Below are 13,669 nucleotides of genomic sequence, written 5' to 3' on the forward strand. Positions count from 1 at the left end.
AGTGTTGTATTGAACATGCTAATTTCAGCTGGGGTGAACCCGCCACGATGACTGTCGCTTCGCGCTCTTATTTTGGATCAGCCGCTAAGAGAAACTCTTCATTCCTCAAAAGATAATGCAAATTGAACAGAGCCCGGACAGCTAGCACGAATACCACGTGAAAAGAATGAGTTCTCGAATGTTTTTGAATGTCACCAGGAATTAAAGATTGTGAATTTTGCGAACAGTGGGTTATCGATAAGGCAGAACCTCGCCAGTCGAGACCGATCAATATTCACTCTGTTTCATGGAGTACATGATTTTCGAACCAGAACCATAATATGAACCATCCGACTCTTTCAGCACAATTCTTACTCGTTCTGTAGAGACAATTTCATGTAAGTTCTCTTTGTATAAAGGGTCCCCACTTTTCTTTTCCAAACGTAAAGACATAAACGTACGTATAAACTTTATATGGGGCAATCAAACTCTGCACGTCTTATAATAATCTTGGAATGTCTCTCATAACTGAGCTTGACTAATCTTTTCTACCCCAATGGAAAGTTTTCTCGCCAAATACGCGTAGAACCTCAGATCCATACGTTCATTAATTTCATAGTTCTTCTGTATAGTTGTTTGAGTGAGCCATTCAGCAGGCCGATTTTTTTGAGAAGTTTTTTTTTTTTTTTTTTTGGTAGATTCATCCGAAGGACCTAAACTATACAATAATAAGGATAGAAAAGTATTCAGAGTCTAGCGAAATAATTTAGAAGAGAAGAACGTGTCTGGTCTCTGCTGAGGTGCGGTGGCCGCTCTTGATTTAGTCGAAGATTTCGCGGCTGCAATTCGAGACCTAAGGACGCACCTGATACCCGCCCACGTGAATACCATTCCAGCTACTACAACTTAATTCTTTAACAAATCTGTAAACTTTTGATTTTCTAAACCCCCGAGCTCAGTAAAAATAAGTGAATTCGTCAAATCTTCGCAAAGACCATGGGAGAGACAATAGAGTTCTCCATCACCAGGACCTCACAGCTCACCATTCCAAATAAAGACTGGACACATTATCGTCTGGGGTTAAAAATACGTTGTTCAAATGGCTCCCTTGGGGTGACTCTCGGGGTTGTTTCACAGGGAAAATCAATTGTATGTATTTCGTCAGATATGTTTTCAAAGACCCGTGGATTACTGACTCAAATTAGGATACAACTATGATAACCGCAACCAATGTACGTTTCTTGGCCAAGGAGCCCATTGTCGGCCTAAAAATTTTCGATGGAGAGAAACTTCGGAAGCGGCTTCAAGTCACGTTTTCTTCGGAGGGAAATTTCAACATGTTTGCAAACAAAATAAACCAGTGGCTCGGGCTCAACGTTGTTGCGAGCTATGAGGCGCCAGACCTGCAACTTGCCAATTCTCAGCAGGCGACTCTGGGAACGCCCTATTCTCAAAAAGAAACCTCGTTATCACAAACAATACTGGCTCTGAACGAGCAGATCCCTGACCAAGGATCGCAGCGTACAGGGTCTCAATATGGTGGCTCGCATATGTTTGGCTCGCATATGTGCGCCTCACAGAATGCAATATCAGATGTAACATCATCACAGATAGCCCATTCCCAGGATAACATGTCTCAATTTGCACCCTTTCAGGAATTATCCCAGCAGCTGGATGTCTCACAATTAAGCCCACTCGGAAAACATGGTGGCTCTAAGCATTTTCCTTTCTCACAAAATAACAAGCTTGAGGAGGCCAGTCACAATTTAGATGCTGTTCTGTTGCTTTTAAGTGCTGCAGCTAAAGAAAATACATCCAACATACTTCCACAATATGACACCTCAGTGTTGTCGCAGTCCACGCAAATATGGAATGATAGCAGAGCAAACGTCTTTCAATATCCCACAGCATCAGCTAACAACACTTGTTTTACACAAACAACCATTGATCAAGATTTGACGCAAACAAATGAGAGTAGTGACTTTAGGCAAGCAGCTCCACGTGGCGGCTTGACGCAAAATCTCAAAGAAATTCCGTTCAACCCGAATGAACGAAAGAAAAACACGTCCCACTCCTCCAGTTCTAAAACCAAACGCGGTATGACTGAACTTTTAGAGGCTACTATTGCTAGAATTCTTGAAGAAAAGAAAGAAAATTATGTGGATTTGAGTGACGAAGAGCTATCATTGAAACTATGCCGGAGATTTAAAAGCAGGACGTTCTTGATGCTTTTGAAAAGAGTAGAGAACCTTTTGGAATGAGCTTAAATGTAAGTTTCGGCTCCATCAGAGATGACGTGCATAATCCCTCACCCATTTCTTGACCACTAGTCCATCTTCTTGTCGAGTTTCTTCAACTAATAAGGTGTATCCTCCCAAACGTGGACCGATAAGGAACATAAAAAGCCAGTAAACGAAGCAAACAAACAAAGACAACAAGGCTAGATAGGTATACGGTATCCATTTCTCCATACCAAGAGGATTTGGAGATGCGTCTGTCAATGGTAAAATGAGCAAATATGAAGATATTAATATCACTATGCTTGTACCCACGTAGGAGGATCTTATCGGCGCAATCACGTCGGGATGCTTGTATCTGATAATAAATATGCCGATTGCACAAAGTGCGACAAATAATTGTTGAGGATAGCTTTCCAAGCTCACGATATAGTTGTAGACATCCCCTCCAGGCGATAAAACTATGATGAGAGTAGAAAAGGCACAGCTCAAAAGAAGAGTTGGAAGCGGGGCATCACGCGGCCAATTTGAGGCCATGAAGCCAGAGAAGGGGAGGTAGCCCTCTCTGAAGACTTCCTGACTGACACGTGATATTGTGTACAACACAACAAATACATTTCCTCCCGTGCATATTGCTGATGACAAGGTAAGGAATTGTTTGCCGAAATGATAGCCAAAAACTTTTTCGAACAAAATCGAGCCAATGAGCTGACCGCTTCTCGCAATCTCGTCGCTTGGGATCACAGCTAGGTAAGTGAAGTTTATCACAAGGTAAGTGAGAGAGATGATCGAGAGTGCCACTGGCCCAGCGATTTTGAGAGTGCGAATTGGATCTTTTATTTCGTTCGTTACTGTGTGAACTGAGTTCCAACCGCTGAATGCAAAGGTTCCTTTGATGACAGAGCTCGCAAACAGAGAAAATGAAAGTTTAGTTTTAGCTGGAAAAAACTCGTCAAATTTCATCTGATACTCAATATGCGTCACAGAGTATGGAAACATATTCACCCAAATTCCCGTGCACACTATAATTGCGGCAAGGATCAACTTCATAAATCCAATAAAGTCTTGAACTTTGATCCCATGCCTCACGCTCAATCCATGAAACGCACATACAATGTACAAGAGAGACAAGCCAGTGAGCCTAGTTCGGAATACAGTGGGTTCAATGTTGAATGCGTGCAAAAAATACTCGCCAAATACTAGGAGATTCAGGAGAGTGAAACCAAACATGACCGAGTAAACTGATATGATGACACTCATCATCATATACGGTTTGTCGTAAATAAATTCCAAAAACACCTTTGTGCCTCCGGACCGAGGAATCAAAGAGCCCAATTCGAGATACACAAAAAGACCTGAAAATGCAAGGATGGCTGCCGTGACCCATGATAGCAAGAAGATGAAGGGTGATCTGCCACAGTCATTATACATTCCACTAGATATGGCCAAGAATCCAGACCCAAGTATTCGGCTGACGAATAAGATAATTGTTGAGTAGAGGCCCAAATGACGGCCTTGGGGTGCCTCCTCAGGCTCCTGTAGATGTGTTACAGATCTATTGTCAAATTCAACCAGACTGTTCAATGAATTTGACTCTATGTCTGTGAGCGATGTCGAAACTAACACATTCTCGGATGCCAACTTCGCGTAGGACATAGAGCGTTAGTTTCGGTAGGTTGATACGGGCCAAAGTGTCGTTACTTGTGGCCATAGAAAATAGAATTATTTTCCTCTTAGTATTACGGATGTTCCTAAATGAGAGCAAGCGAAGTATTGTTCTGTATGCTGTGCCGAGCTGATAAGAGAAGTATGCATAGGCTCGGCATATCAGTGAGCTGAGCACGACCAAATGGCGGATGAAAAGAATCAAAGACCGTACTTTCTCTTCTGCAACCAAAAATTCTGGTGTGGTAATACCCAGCAGTTAATAAACTAAGCTGATAGCAGTGTATTCTGGTAACATACCATTGAATGATATATCATTTGTAGTTGGTTTGAAACTTTCGCAAGCTTCATTTCTTGCAACGAAAAATTAGGTGACAATTTTGAGACCGCCTTGGGCTAGATTAATTTGATTTCTAAATTCTGTTTTCGCCAAGATTTCGTAACGAATTGGCTTTGAATAAAGGTGATTGTTATATCTATACATTCAAAAAATACATCTGAGGCTGAAAATCTCAGCCAAGTTCCCCGATGCTCGGTTCGACAAATGTTCATAATCTTGGAGTTTCTTTTGTGAGTCTTCTTTAGAGCCTACTTCTTTCGGGTGTACTTCGAAGCTCGTTCGTTTCCAATTCCATGGCTGAACATCAGATGTCACTCTGCAACAGAGATTGGACAAACAACAATAAGGTTATTCGTAATCGTCATCTGATATAGTATGGTATTTTCTCTTGTTTAAAGACCAGCGCTATACAAAAATCATTTATAAATGAAATATCAATAACTGTTTGTCTAGTAACACCGTTCTTTCATCAGTGTGTTTAATTGCGTATAGCGTTCTTTTTGTTCACGAAGGAAGCCTTGGCAAGTTTAGTGAGCGAATCCAATTCTCCACTATTCTCACACATGCTGTAAAATAAGGAATCCTTGTTTGCAATCAAGGCATATGGATCATCGTACTCCACAACTCTACCAGCGTCCATAACCAAGATCTTGTCATAATCAATAATGGATCTCAATCTATGAGCAATGGTTAAAATAGTGGAGTGGGAAAACTCATCTCTAATCGTTTGTTGGATCAAAGCATCAGATTTATAGTCGATCGAAGCAGTGGCCTCATCCAACAAAATGACCTTGGGGCTCTTCAACAAAGATCTTGCAAGGCACATCAATTGCCTTTGTCCTTGCGAAAGGTTATTTCCACCTTCGGAAACTGACGACTCAATATCCATAAACTTGTTTTGATTCTCATTAGCATCATCCTTGCTGACTTCCCTTTCCCTTTCCTTTTTGCCTATAAGGTTCACTCTAGTCAATGCCTCGAAGATTTGTTCATCGCTGTATTGATTAAATGGATCCAAATTGCTTCTGATTGTACCAGTAAATAGAGTTGGATCCTGAGGAATGATGGTAATTGCCGAACGCAAGTCCTTAAGTCCAATTTTGGAAATGTCAACGCCATCGATCTTGATCGAGCCGGTTTCTGCATCTAGAAACCTAAAAAAGGCAGTAATGATTGTGGATTTGCCTGCCCCTGTACGACCAACAATACCAATTTTATGACAGGGCTTCACATGAAATGTGGCATTTTTAATAACACGTGGTAAGTCTGGAGCATATCTCAATGATAAATCATTGACATCAATCTCTCCAGTTTGTGGCCAGTTGCTTGCTGGTTTGGTCTCTGGAACTTCTGCAGGAGGCTCCTCTTCAACGTCCAAATATTCTTGTAATCTCTCGACAGAGTTCATGTTCATTTCAATGTTTGCGTAAAGTCTGACAATCCATAAAGCGTTCTCTGAGAACGAAATAGCATAGGACAATGACAATCCAGCCAATCCGGCGTCAATCCTTCCGATTGATAAAAGCACGAACACTCCAGAAAAAAACATAACCATGGAGCCGACTGCGTCGATACGAATAGACAACCATCTGTTAGCGACCCACATGTAAAAAAATGGTCTGTTGTTATTATCAATGGCTGACAAATTCTGCTTCATAAATCTTGTTTCAACACCATATGCTCTAATTGTAGCCACACCAACCAACGACTCAGAGAAGTGCTGGTGAATGGGAGACTTTGTGATAGAATCAAACCTTTTCAACTCTCTTGAAAGTGAAATGTAGAATACTCCTACCAAGTAGTAGAAGTATGCAATAAACACAGCAAAAAACAAGAATCCTGGAGTGATAATGGCAATGAGAAGAAGTGTTGAAACGCAAGCAATAACAAATGCAAAAACACCCTCTGCAAATGGGGTTAATTCTTGATCGACAGCTTCGATGTCCTTGGAGAAGCGATTCATGATACGACCCAATGGGGTCTTGTCAAAAAATCTCAATTTGGCTCTCAAAATCCGGGTAAGAACTTTCTGGAAAACGTTGTTGGAAGCGGTGATACCAGCCAAGAAAGTCCAAAAGACTCTCAATGTCGCTAATAAAGCATATGTCATACCAATGCCTCCATAAATTGAGATGTAGAACAAGACAGAATTCTCCTTTTGGAAAGTTTGAACTGTTTCGATGATCGCTTGTGGTCTGACATAAGAGAATGCAACGTGAGTTGTCGAAACCACGCTGCTCATGAATTCAGATTTCAACTCTCTGAACGAATTTACATTGTTCAAGCTGGCAATACCAACAGTGGATTCAGCGGTTTCCAGTGCCCATTTCTTTAACCACCAGGACTGAGCGATAAACACACCTTGTGGAATTAAAAAGATGGCGACAATACAAGTCCAAGTAAACCATCCGCCAAATTCTTTGGCGTAATCAGTATAGACCTTGAGACCAACAACACCGTCAGCTTTTGTTTCATCTTCAACAAGTTTTCCGTCGGTTCTAACAACTTCTTCATCATCTCCCTCCGCCAATTTCTGCAACTTGTTTTCAATAGCTTGCGATTTGGCTTTCATATCGGAGTTTTTGGAGTCTAATGTTTGCAATTCTGTCGAAGATTGTGAGCGAGAGTTCATTACCGATGTACGAACCAATTCATCGTCACCCAAATGACCATTTGACATTAAGTGTTCTGGTGTACCCTCATGATCAACTCTTCCGTTGTTCATGACCACAACCCAGTCAGCTTTTTGAACAGTCAAAGCCACATTGTGAGACACTAAGATACATGTTCTGTTGGCCATTAGTGGTCCAGAGATGCAGTTTTCATAAATCCACAATGCAGTGTGCGAGTCCACCGCAGATAAGCAGTCATCGAGTAAAACATGTCTGGAATTTGAGTACAATGCTCTAGCCAAAGACACACGTTGCTTCTGACCTCCAGAAAGAGCAATACCTTTTTCGCCAATTTCTGTTTGGTCTCCAGCACTCAATATTTGAAAGTCTCTAGTCAAACCGCATGCATCAACAACCTTGTCGTAACGTTCTTGATTGAACTGAGATGCGAAAGTAATATTGTTTCTAATGGTATCATTCAACAACCAAGCACCTTGCGAGCAGTAAGCAACAGATTCGGTCAATCCAGTTCTTGGGTCTACCACAAGCTCATCCCTTGGAATAATTCCAGGTAAAAATATTTTGCCAGCATTCAATTCCATTTCACCAAGCAAAGCTAGCAACAAAGAAGTTTTTCCAGAACCAGTAGGCCCAATAATGACATTAAGCTTCCCTGGCAAGAAGGCAGTATTCAAGTCTTTCAATTTGAAGTCCTTGTCAGACTTTGAGTTCCAAGAAAAGCTAGCATTTTCGAATCCAATGAGTGGCGAAGAAACAGAAGGTGTTTGTTCCAATTGTTCGTATTTGGAAGATTCCTCTTCCTCCAAAAAGTCGCTTATTCTGTCTAAAGAGACCTTAGATTGAATGACAATTGCAGTCATATCAGATAATTGGTCCAATGGTGACCGCAAAAATGTGAAAAGCGACAATGCCGTGAAAGCAATGGGTGCTGTCAAGGGCTTTCCTTCAATGACAGTGTAGCAATAGAAAGAAATAACTGTCACCAAAGTGGGAATAACGAACCAAACAAAAGACTGACAACCCCAGCAGAATACTCTCAACTTTAAGTAATACATTTCCTCTTTTCTAATGTTCATGATTTCCCTGAAAAAGTTGTCTTCCCAAGCAAAGAACTTGATGATACGAATACTCAGGAAAGTCTCGTTCATTTTTTGAATTCTTTTGTCTGTTACGCTCAACATTGTCTTTTGAGCACGAGCAACCCACGCCGAAAATTTGTAGTTGAAGGGCAACACGAGAATGATCACACTTCCTCCAATCAAAGCGCTCCAACCAAGCAAAGAATACAACAAGACAATGCAAAATATGAGCATCAAAATAGCCCCAACAAAGAAATGCAAGTATCCGCAAATTTCCGACACTTTGAAAGCATCAATTGCCATCAAATTGATGATTGCTCCCAATTCTGATGACTTTGAATCTTTCGGATCGCTCTTTTTAGCTCCCCCGTCCTTGCTTTCTGAATCATTGTTGGTTTCTTCAGAGTCTTCACTTGTGACGATTCTTCTTCTCAAGGCTTTGGAGTACACCTGGCCAATAATAATAGCCCTCATGCGAACGCACACACGTCTACCAAGAAACAAAGAGAATCCTGAAGTGACAGAGTCTGCCATTTTTGTGAGCGGCATGAGAATGACAAGGCACCATGCAACGTTCTTGGTGGTTGACGACTGATCGGAGACATACTCCAAGACACTTTTCAAAAGCAAAGTTGGCACAAAGACAAGTACAGAGTCGAGAATGGCCCAGAAGCCTTGCAACAAGAACAAGGCCTTGAAGTGGGAGAACAACTTGAACGTGAACCTAGCAGTCAGCTTTGTAGATTCAAATTTTTTGAGGACATCTAAAGCATGGTCATCTTCACGTAATCCCCAGATGTCTTCCTTCACCATGGGCGACTTGTAGGCTTTCCAGATCATTGGGTCGATCCAAGAGTAAGTTGAAAATGCCCAAAGACTGGAAATACGTTCAGGGGAAGGCTTAGCACCATCTGAAGTGACGTAGACCTGGCCTGGCTTGTCCCCAATTTCCGTGGTGATGTTCAAGAACACCAAAAGTGCTGTCGCGACGAAACTTGCTTCGTAGTATCTGCAAACCAAATTGGACTTCACATTGGCTGCCAACGCGGAGCGTGCAAATACAGCCGCGGGGAAGAAGTAAAGCATGTACAAGGCAGTAGAATGGTACCATAATGAAGGCCCGGCAACGCGTACCTTGGAAAGATTGATCACTCTCACTGAGCATAGCAAAAAGGCGTATAGCCAGTAGGCAGTGAGCGCAAGCGACACTGGAAACAGATTCCACTCTTCAGAGAAATCAGACATGAAAAGCGTGGCAGCTGTGATGGCCAACTGGAAGATGACAAGGCAGTATTCGGAAGCAACGCGGATCCTATCAGACAAGCCCTTGGGCACATCCTTCATTTGGCCGTGAGGCGTGCCGTCCTCATTGGTATTGGACAATAGCGAAAGGTCAAAATGACGGTCTTTCAACGAAAGTTGCGGCGCTTTCAGATCGGGATTGGAACCGATGGCACCATACGCGTCCGGGTTGGCCAACAAAGGTCTGTTCTCTTCAGAAAGCGCAACAGGTGTCTCTTTCCGAGTAAAAAACCTGGCAGATGACACAGCAAGATACGCCAAAGACATTCCGCCGATGGCCAACGGAGCATAAAAAAGAACCTGTGTTCGTGCACATTGCGGCACATCGTCGTAATTCCACAAGGGGCAGGACATCGTGGAGGTGATGTTGCTAACAAAATTCAAGATGTACTTTGTAGGCTCCAATGTAATGAATAGACTAAGAAGCTAGATGCTAGGCTTCTTTATGAAGAAGGACAATGCGGACTGTCAGCTCCTATAAGCAGGCTGGCGGACTTGGATTCTGGATGTTCACGAGCTTCCCAGTACAGATAACGAGCAGAAATCCAGTTGCACTTCTTGAAAGATCACAATGAGAAAGACAACAAGAAACGATACGTATCGAAGCGGGGTTCTCGAAGTTCACTCGCAAGCGAATGAAGAAAGAGATGGAAAAAAGCCTCACCGGGGCTTAAGGCTAGCAGAAATGATAGCGCCGTGTGCAGGACATCTGGCTGGCTTTTGGGCAGCAGGTTTCCCCCATACAGCCCTCAATAATTCAGACCACTCAACAGCTGGCCCATTTCCCTGAACTGCAAATAGTGGTCTCTCTCCTCTCTCATCTCCATGGGTTCCTGCAAACTTTCGGGTGTTAAACGTGTATTAAGTCAAGAGTTATCTGCAAGCAGAAGCCGTGCCGCGTGTCTACGCGGATGGCGATGCTCGCCGAGACCCGAGGAATGAACAGACCACTGGAGAACATGGGAAAAACAACAGAAAAGAGGAGGAGAATAAAGAGACAAACGACCAGCCTTATAAGCACCTGGAGGCCATAAACCAATCAGTGTTTTACAGCCATATTGGGCCTGCGTGTCGTCTTCTCGTGCCAACAGAGGGAACAGAGCCCTGACACGGAATATAAGGTATCCGGGCCGTCCTGCACATACGCATGATAGGGCCCTCTCTTCATAAGGCATTCTGCCTCCGATAAGAGGATTCTGGTGGCCTTCCAGCTCTACCCAGGCATCCGAAAACTACAAACTACGCCAAATGCAACTTAGTACTCTTTATTAATGCACAACTTAATCCGAGGTCTTCTGGGTACCTCTCAACAAACCGGTTCTTCTGGCAGCAATCAAACCAGCCTTTTGACCTGGCACAGCGTTTCTGGAGATGGTGGAAGCCTTACCAATATGTTGATGGTTACCACCACCGTGAGGGTGATCCACTGGGTTCATGGCAACACCTCTGGTTCTTGGCCACGAGTTTCTCTTGACCTTGTACTTGTGGAAAGCTCTACCGGCCTTCAACAATGGCTTGTCAATTCTACCACCACCAGCAACAACACCAATGACACCTCTGGCGTCAGAGGAGATGATCTTCTTGGCACCAGATGGCAACTTGACTCTGGTCTTACCCTCATCTGGGTTGTGTCCGATGATGATGATGTAGTTACCGGAGGTTCTGCCCAAAGCACCTCTGTCACCAACCTTCTCCTCGACGTTGGAGACAATGGTACCCTCTGGGCAAGAGCCCAATGGCAACACGTTACCGACGTTCAAGGAAGCCTTGGCACCACAGTAGACGAATTGACCGGTGTAGACACCTTCGTTGGCAATGAAAGTCTCCTCTCTCAACTTGTATCTGTATGGGTCTCTGAAAGAGACCTTGGCCAATGGAGCACCTCTACCGGCGTCGTGGATGATTTGCTTGACAACACCACGGATGTAGCCATGACGCTCAGCGTAGTCCAAGGTTCTCAACTTGGCGGCTCCCTTTCTCAACCTGGTGTTGGCTGTGAAGATGGATCCTGCACCCTTTCTCTGGTTACGAATGACTCTACCTGTGAACTGTTAGTAAATTGACAAGGCCTGTGTAGCGGAACTTTGTCGCCGAGAAGCCACATGGAAGATAGGTACAGATGGCCTGAAGTAAGCTTTGAGCGTCTGCCCTCCTGGTGGTCTTAGGATGCAAACGCACGTGCTCAAACTGCTCCTTGGAACAACAATGGAGGGGTTTCAGAAGTCTGCATCTAGCGTATCATGTGGAGCCATTTCCCATCAGATGAGCCAGATTGAGACCCCGGTATTGGCCCAAGAGTGCCCCACATCATCTCTCCTTCATTTTTTAAAAATTCATTTCTGGCGGCACGGATGCCACATTTTGGCAGGGCCGTAGCTTCAACAGCTTAAAGTTTCTCGATGACGGGATTTCACATACCCATTTTGTCTTAGTTGGCAGAAGGGCTCTAGAAATGGAGGTGAGAAATTTTCACTGGGCGGAATCGCGCGCGCGGGCAGTAGGTCGGGTCACGTGACCGTCGCCCTCCGAGCGGGCTGGGGTCCGGGTGTGGTGCGCCACGGTGCCTGGTGCACGGGTCTCACGTGCCTTCTTGTCATGTGCGCGCAGCTAGGGTTAGGGCTTTGGCTGGCCTCCCCTCGGTTTGGCGGCACCGGTGGGTATTGCAATCCTACATGGACAAGGATGTATAGAACACAGCTGTGGGGCATATTCTGTTTCCTGTAGGTCTTTTGAAACGTTCCACTGCAGGTAGTCCGGATTGGGTGAGCGGCGGACTTGTCTCAACAATCTCTGACATTGATTGCATGGACACAGGGATCTTACACGACACACCAGAATGCACGCACGCAAGTTGAGATCGTAATACTGAATCCGGGTCCCCGCGATCTGTCAATCTAGTGGCACTCCATGTATCTACAAAACTCCACTGTCTGGGCATTTTCCCAGCACGCAGATTTGTGAATAGTATATTATTTCTGTTCGGGCAACCAGCTGGATTGGTTCCTGGCAGTTGTGATCCCGGACATGTTTGCTTTTACATATGAGGGCCCATTACGGCATCCTGCAACTCCCCACATTTGCCGCAATACTAGCCGCACTTCATTAAGTTGCAGTGTCGGGCGCATCAGTAAACTCGCCAGACGCTCCAGACTCTTCAGACTTTCCAGACTCTTCGGACTTTCCAGAATCTTCAGCTTTGCCCGACGCATCTGATTCGCTTGAAGCTTCCGAATCTCCAGAATTGCAAGTATCGGGTGAGGGCGTGGCCTCTGACGAATCATCATCACTGCGTCCCGGCTTGTCCACGGCAGCTTCAACGATGATTTTTCTGCCATTGATCTCCGTACCATTGAACTCTTGGATGGCTCGCAACTGAGTTTCCTCGTCAGCGAATTTCGCAAAGCCAATGCCCTTGTTGAATATTGGTTTTTTCAACGCATTGAATCTCTTCAACATATGGAACGGTACTCTCCTGGTGGGAACATTGACCCAGATTGGCTTCAAATCTTTGAATAAGTCGCTGAGCCCTTTCCCGTTCGTCTTGTAGTCCAAGTTCGTGATAAATATGGTGTCAGTAGATATCTTTCCTGTTGGCGTCTTGCTGACGTTCTCTGTGGATTTTCCAGGCGAAGGTTTTTTGGTAGTTGCTGTAGAACCTGTCTTCTTCTTGGGTGCCTTGCTTGGATCAGCCGCTTCTACCTCTTTCGCCTCCTTGGCTTGTTGAGCCTCCTTGGCTTGTTTGGCTTGATTGGCTTGTTTGGCCGCCTCGCGTTTTTTCGCCTTCAATTCTGCTTGCTTTGCGAGTGCAAGGTCCTTCTTCTTCTGCTTTTCTTCCTCGGTGGCGGGCGGCAATGCCTTGGTGGCATGGATTTGCCTCTGTTTAAACTTCTTGCCGTTCATTTGACTGATGGCATTCACTGCATCGTTCTCGTTTTCAAACTGGACAAATCCGAACCCTAGCCGCTTCTCAAATGAATTCTCACCTCTGGTTATTGTCTTGGATGGAATTTCCACCGATAAGACTTTGAAATCTTGGAAGAATTCTTGGAGTTCCTCTTCAGTGGCATTGAAGTTCACGTTCCCCACGTACACTCTGGAAGGATCGACGGGACCTGACATTTTTGTAGGTTGGAGATGAATTGAGAATTCTTATTGTTTCAAAAACAAGAAATTAAGAAAAGCGGGGTTATTCCGGGGAATATCGTGGTGTACAAGCGAATAGGGTTGCTGACCTTGGAGCTTGCTGGATGTTCGGGGGCGCAAATTATCGATTGCCCTGTAGCTTCTCAAAGTGGGGATTTTTCGAGAGGTGGGGGAAAGCGAGAATTAAAAAAAACAATGTTGGGTAGAATTTTTTTGTGCTTGTCGAATAATGCTTGGGAGCGGAATCAATGGGGCGCTCTATTGTGTTCGGTTTGACTTGACGATTTGCGT

General features: G+C 44.3%; 5 protein-coding genes across 5 annotated transcripts; 1 reads left to right on the plus strand and 4 right to left on the minus strand.

Annotated features, from left to right (window-relative positions):
* Window positions 1–1,193: 1,193 nt before the first annotated feature.
* METBIDRAFT_13678 (uncharacterized protein) lies at window positions 1,194–2,240 on the plus strand (the record flags this gene model as incomplete). Its single annotated transcript, XM_018854409.1, has 1 exon — window positions 1,194–2,240. The coding sequence occupies one exon, from the start codon at window positions 1,194–1,196 to the stop codon at window positions 2,238–2,240; it is 1,047 nt and encodes a 348-aa protein (XP_018709920.1).
* A 24-nt stretch (window positions 2,241–2,264) lies between these two features.
* Window positions 2,265–3,872, minus strand: METBIDRAFT_79897 (uncharacterized protein; the record flags this gene model as incomplete). The annotated part of the gene is made up of 2 exons (XM_018859145.1): window positions 2,265–3,771; window positions 3,841–3,872. The coding sequence occupies 2 exons, from the start codon at window positions 3,870–3,872 to the stop codon at window positions 2,265–2,267; spliced, it is 1,539 nt and encodes a 512-aa protein (XP_018709921.1).
* Window positions 3,873–4,340: 468 nt separating this feature from the next.
* On the minus strand, window positions 4,341–9,860 carry METBIDRAFT_33557 (uncharacterized protein). The gene has a single exon (XM_018856330.1). The coding sequence runs from the start codon at window positions 9,587–9,589 to the stop codon at window positions 4,700–4,702; it is 4,890 nt and encodes a 1,629-aa protein (XP_018709922.1). The 5' UTR covers window positions 9,590–9,860; the 3' UTR covers window positions 4,341–4,699.
* Window positions 9,861–10,483: 623 nt separating this feature from the next.
* METBIDRAFT_84712 (60S ribosomal protein uL2) lies at window positions 10,484–11,657 on the minus strand (the record flags this gene model as incomplete). Its single annotated transcript, XM_018859239.1, has 2 exons — window positions 10,484–11,276; window positions 11,654–11,657. 2 exons carry the CDS (start codon window positions 11,655–11,657, stop codon window positions 10,516–10,518), a joined length of 765 nt encoding a protein of 254 aa, XP_018709923.1. The 3' UTR covers window positions 10,484–10,515.
* Window positions 11,658–12,535: 878 nt separating this feature from the next.
* SBP1 (Sbp1p) lies at window positions 12,536–13,366 on the minus strand (the record flags this gene model as incomplete). The annotated part of the gene is made up of 2 exons (XM_018855294.1): window positions 12,536–12,898; window positions 12,935–13,366. Coding segments are annotated over 2 exons (795 nt in total), but the record flags the coding sequence as incomplete, so codon positions are not given.
* Between the last annotated feature and the right edge of the window lie 303 nt (window positions 13,367–13,669).

Source organism: Metschnikowia bicuspidata (assembly GCF_001664035.1).
Source record: "Metschnikowia bicuspidata var. bicuspidata NRRL YB-4993 chromosome Unknown METBIscaffold_7, whole genome shotgun sequence".
Taxonomy (NCBI): domain Eukaryota; kingdom Fungi; phylum Ascomycota; class Pichiomycetes; order Serinales; family Metschnikowiaceae; genus Metschnikowia; species Metschnikowia bicuspidata.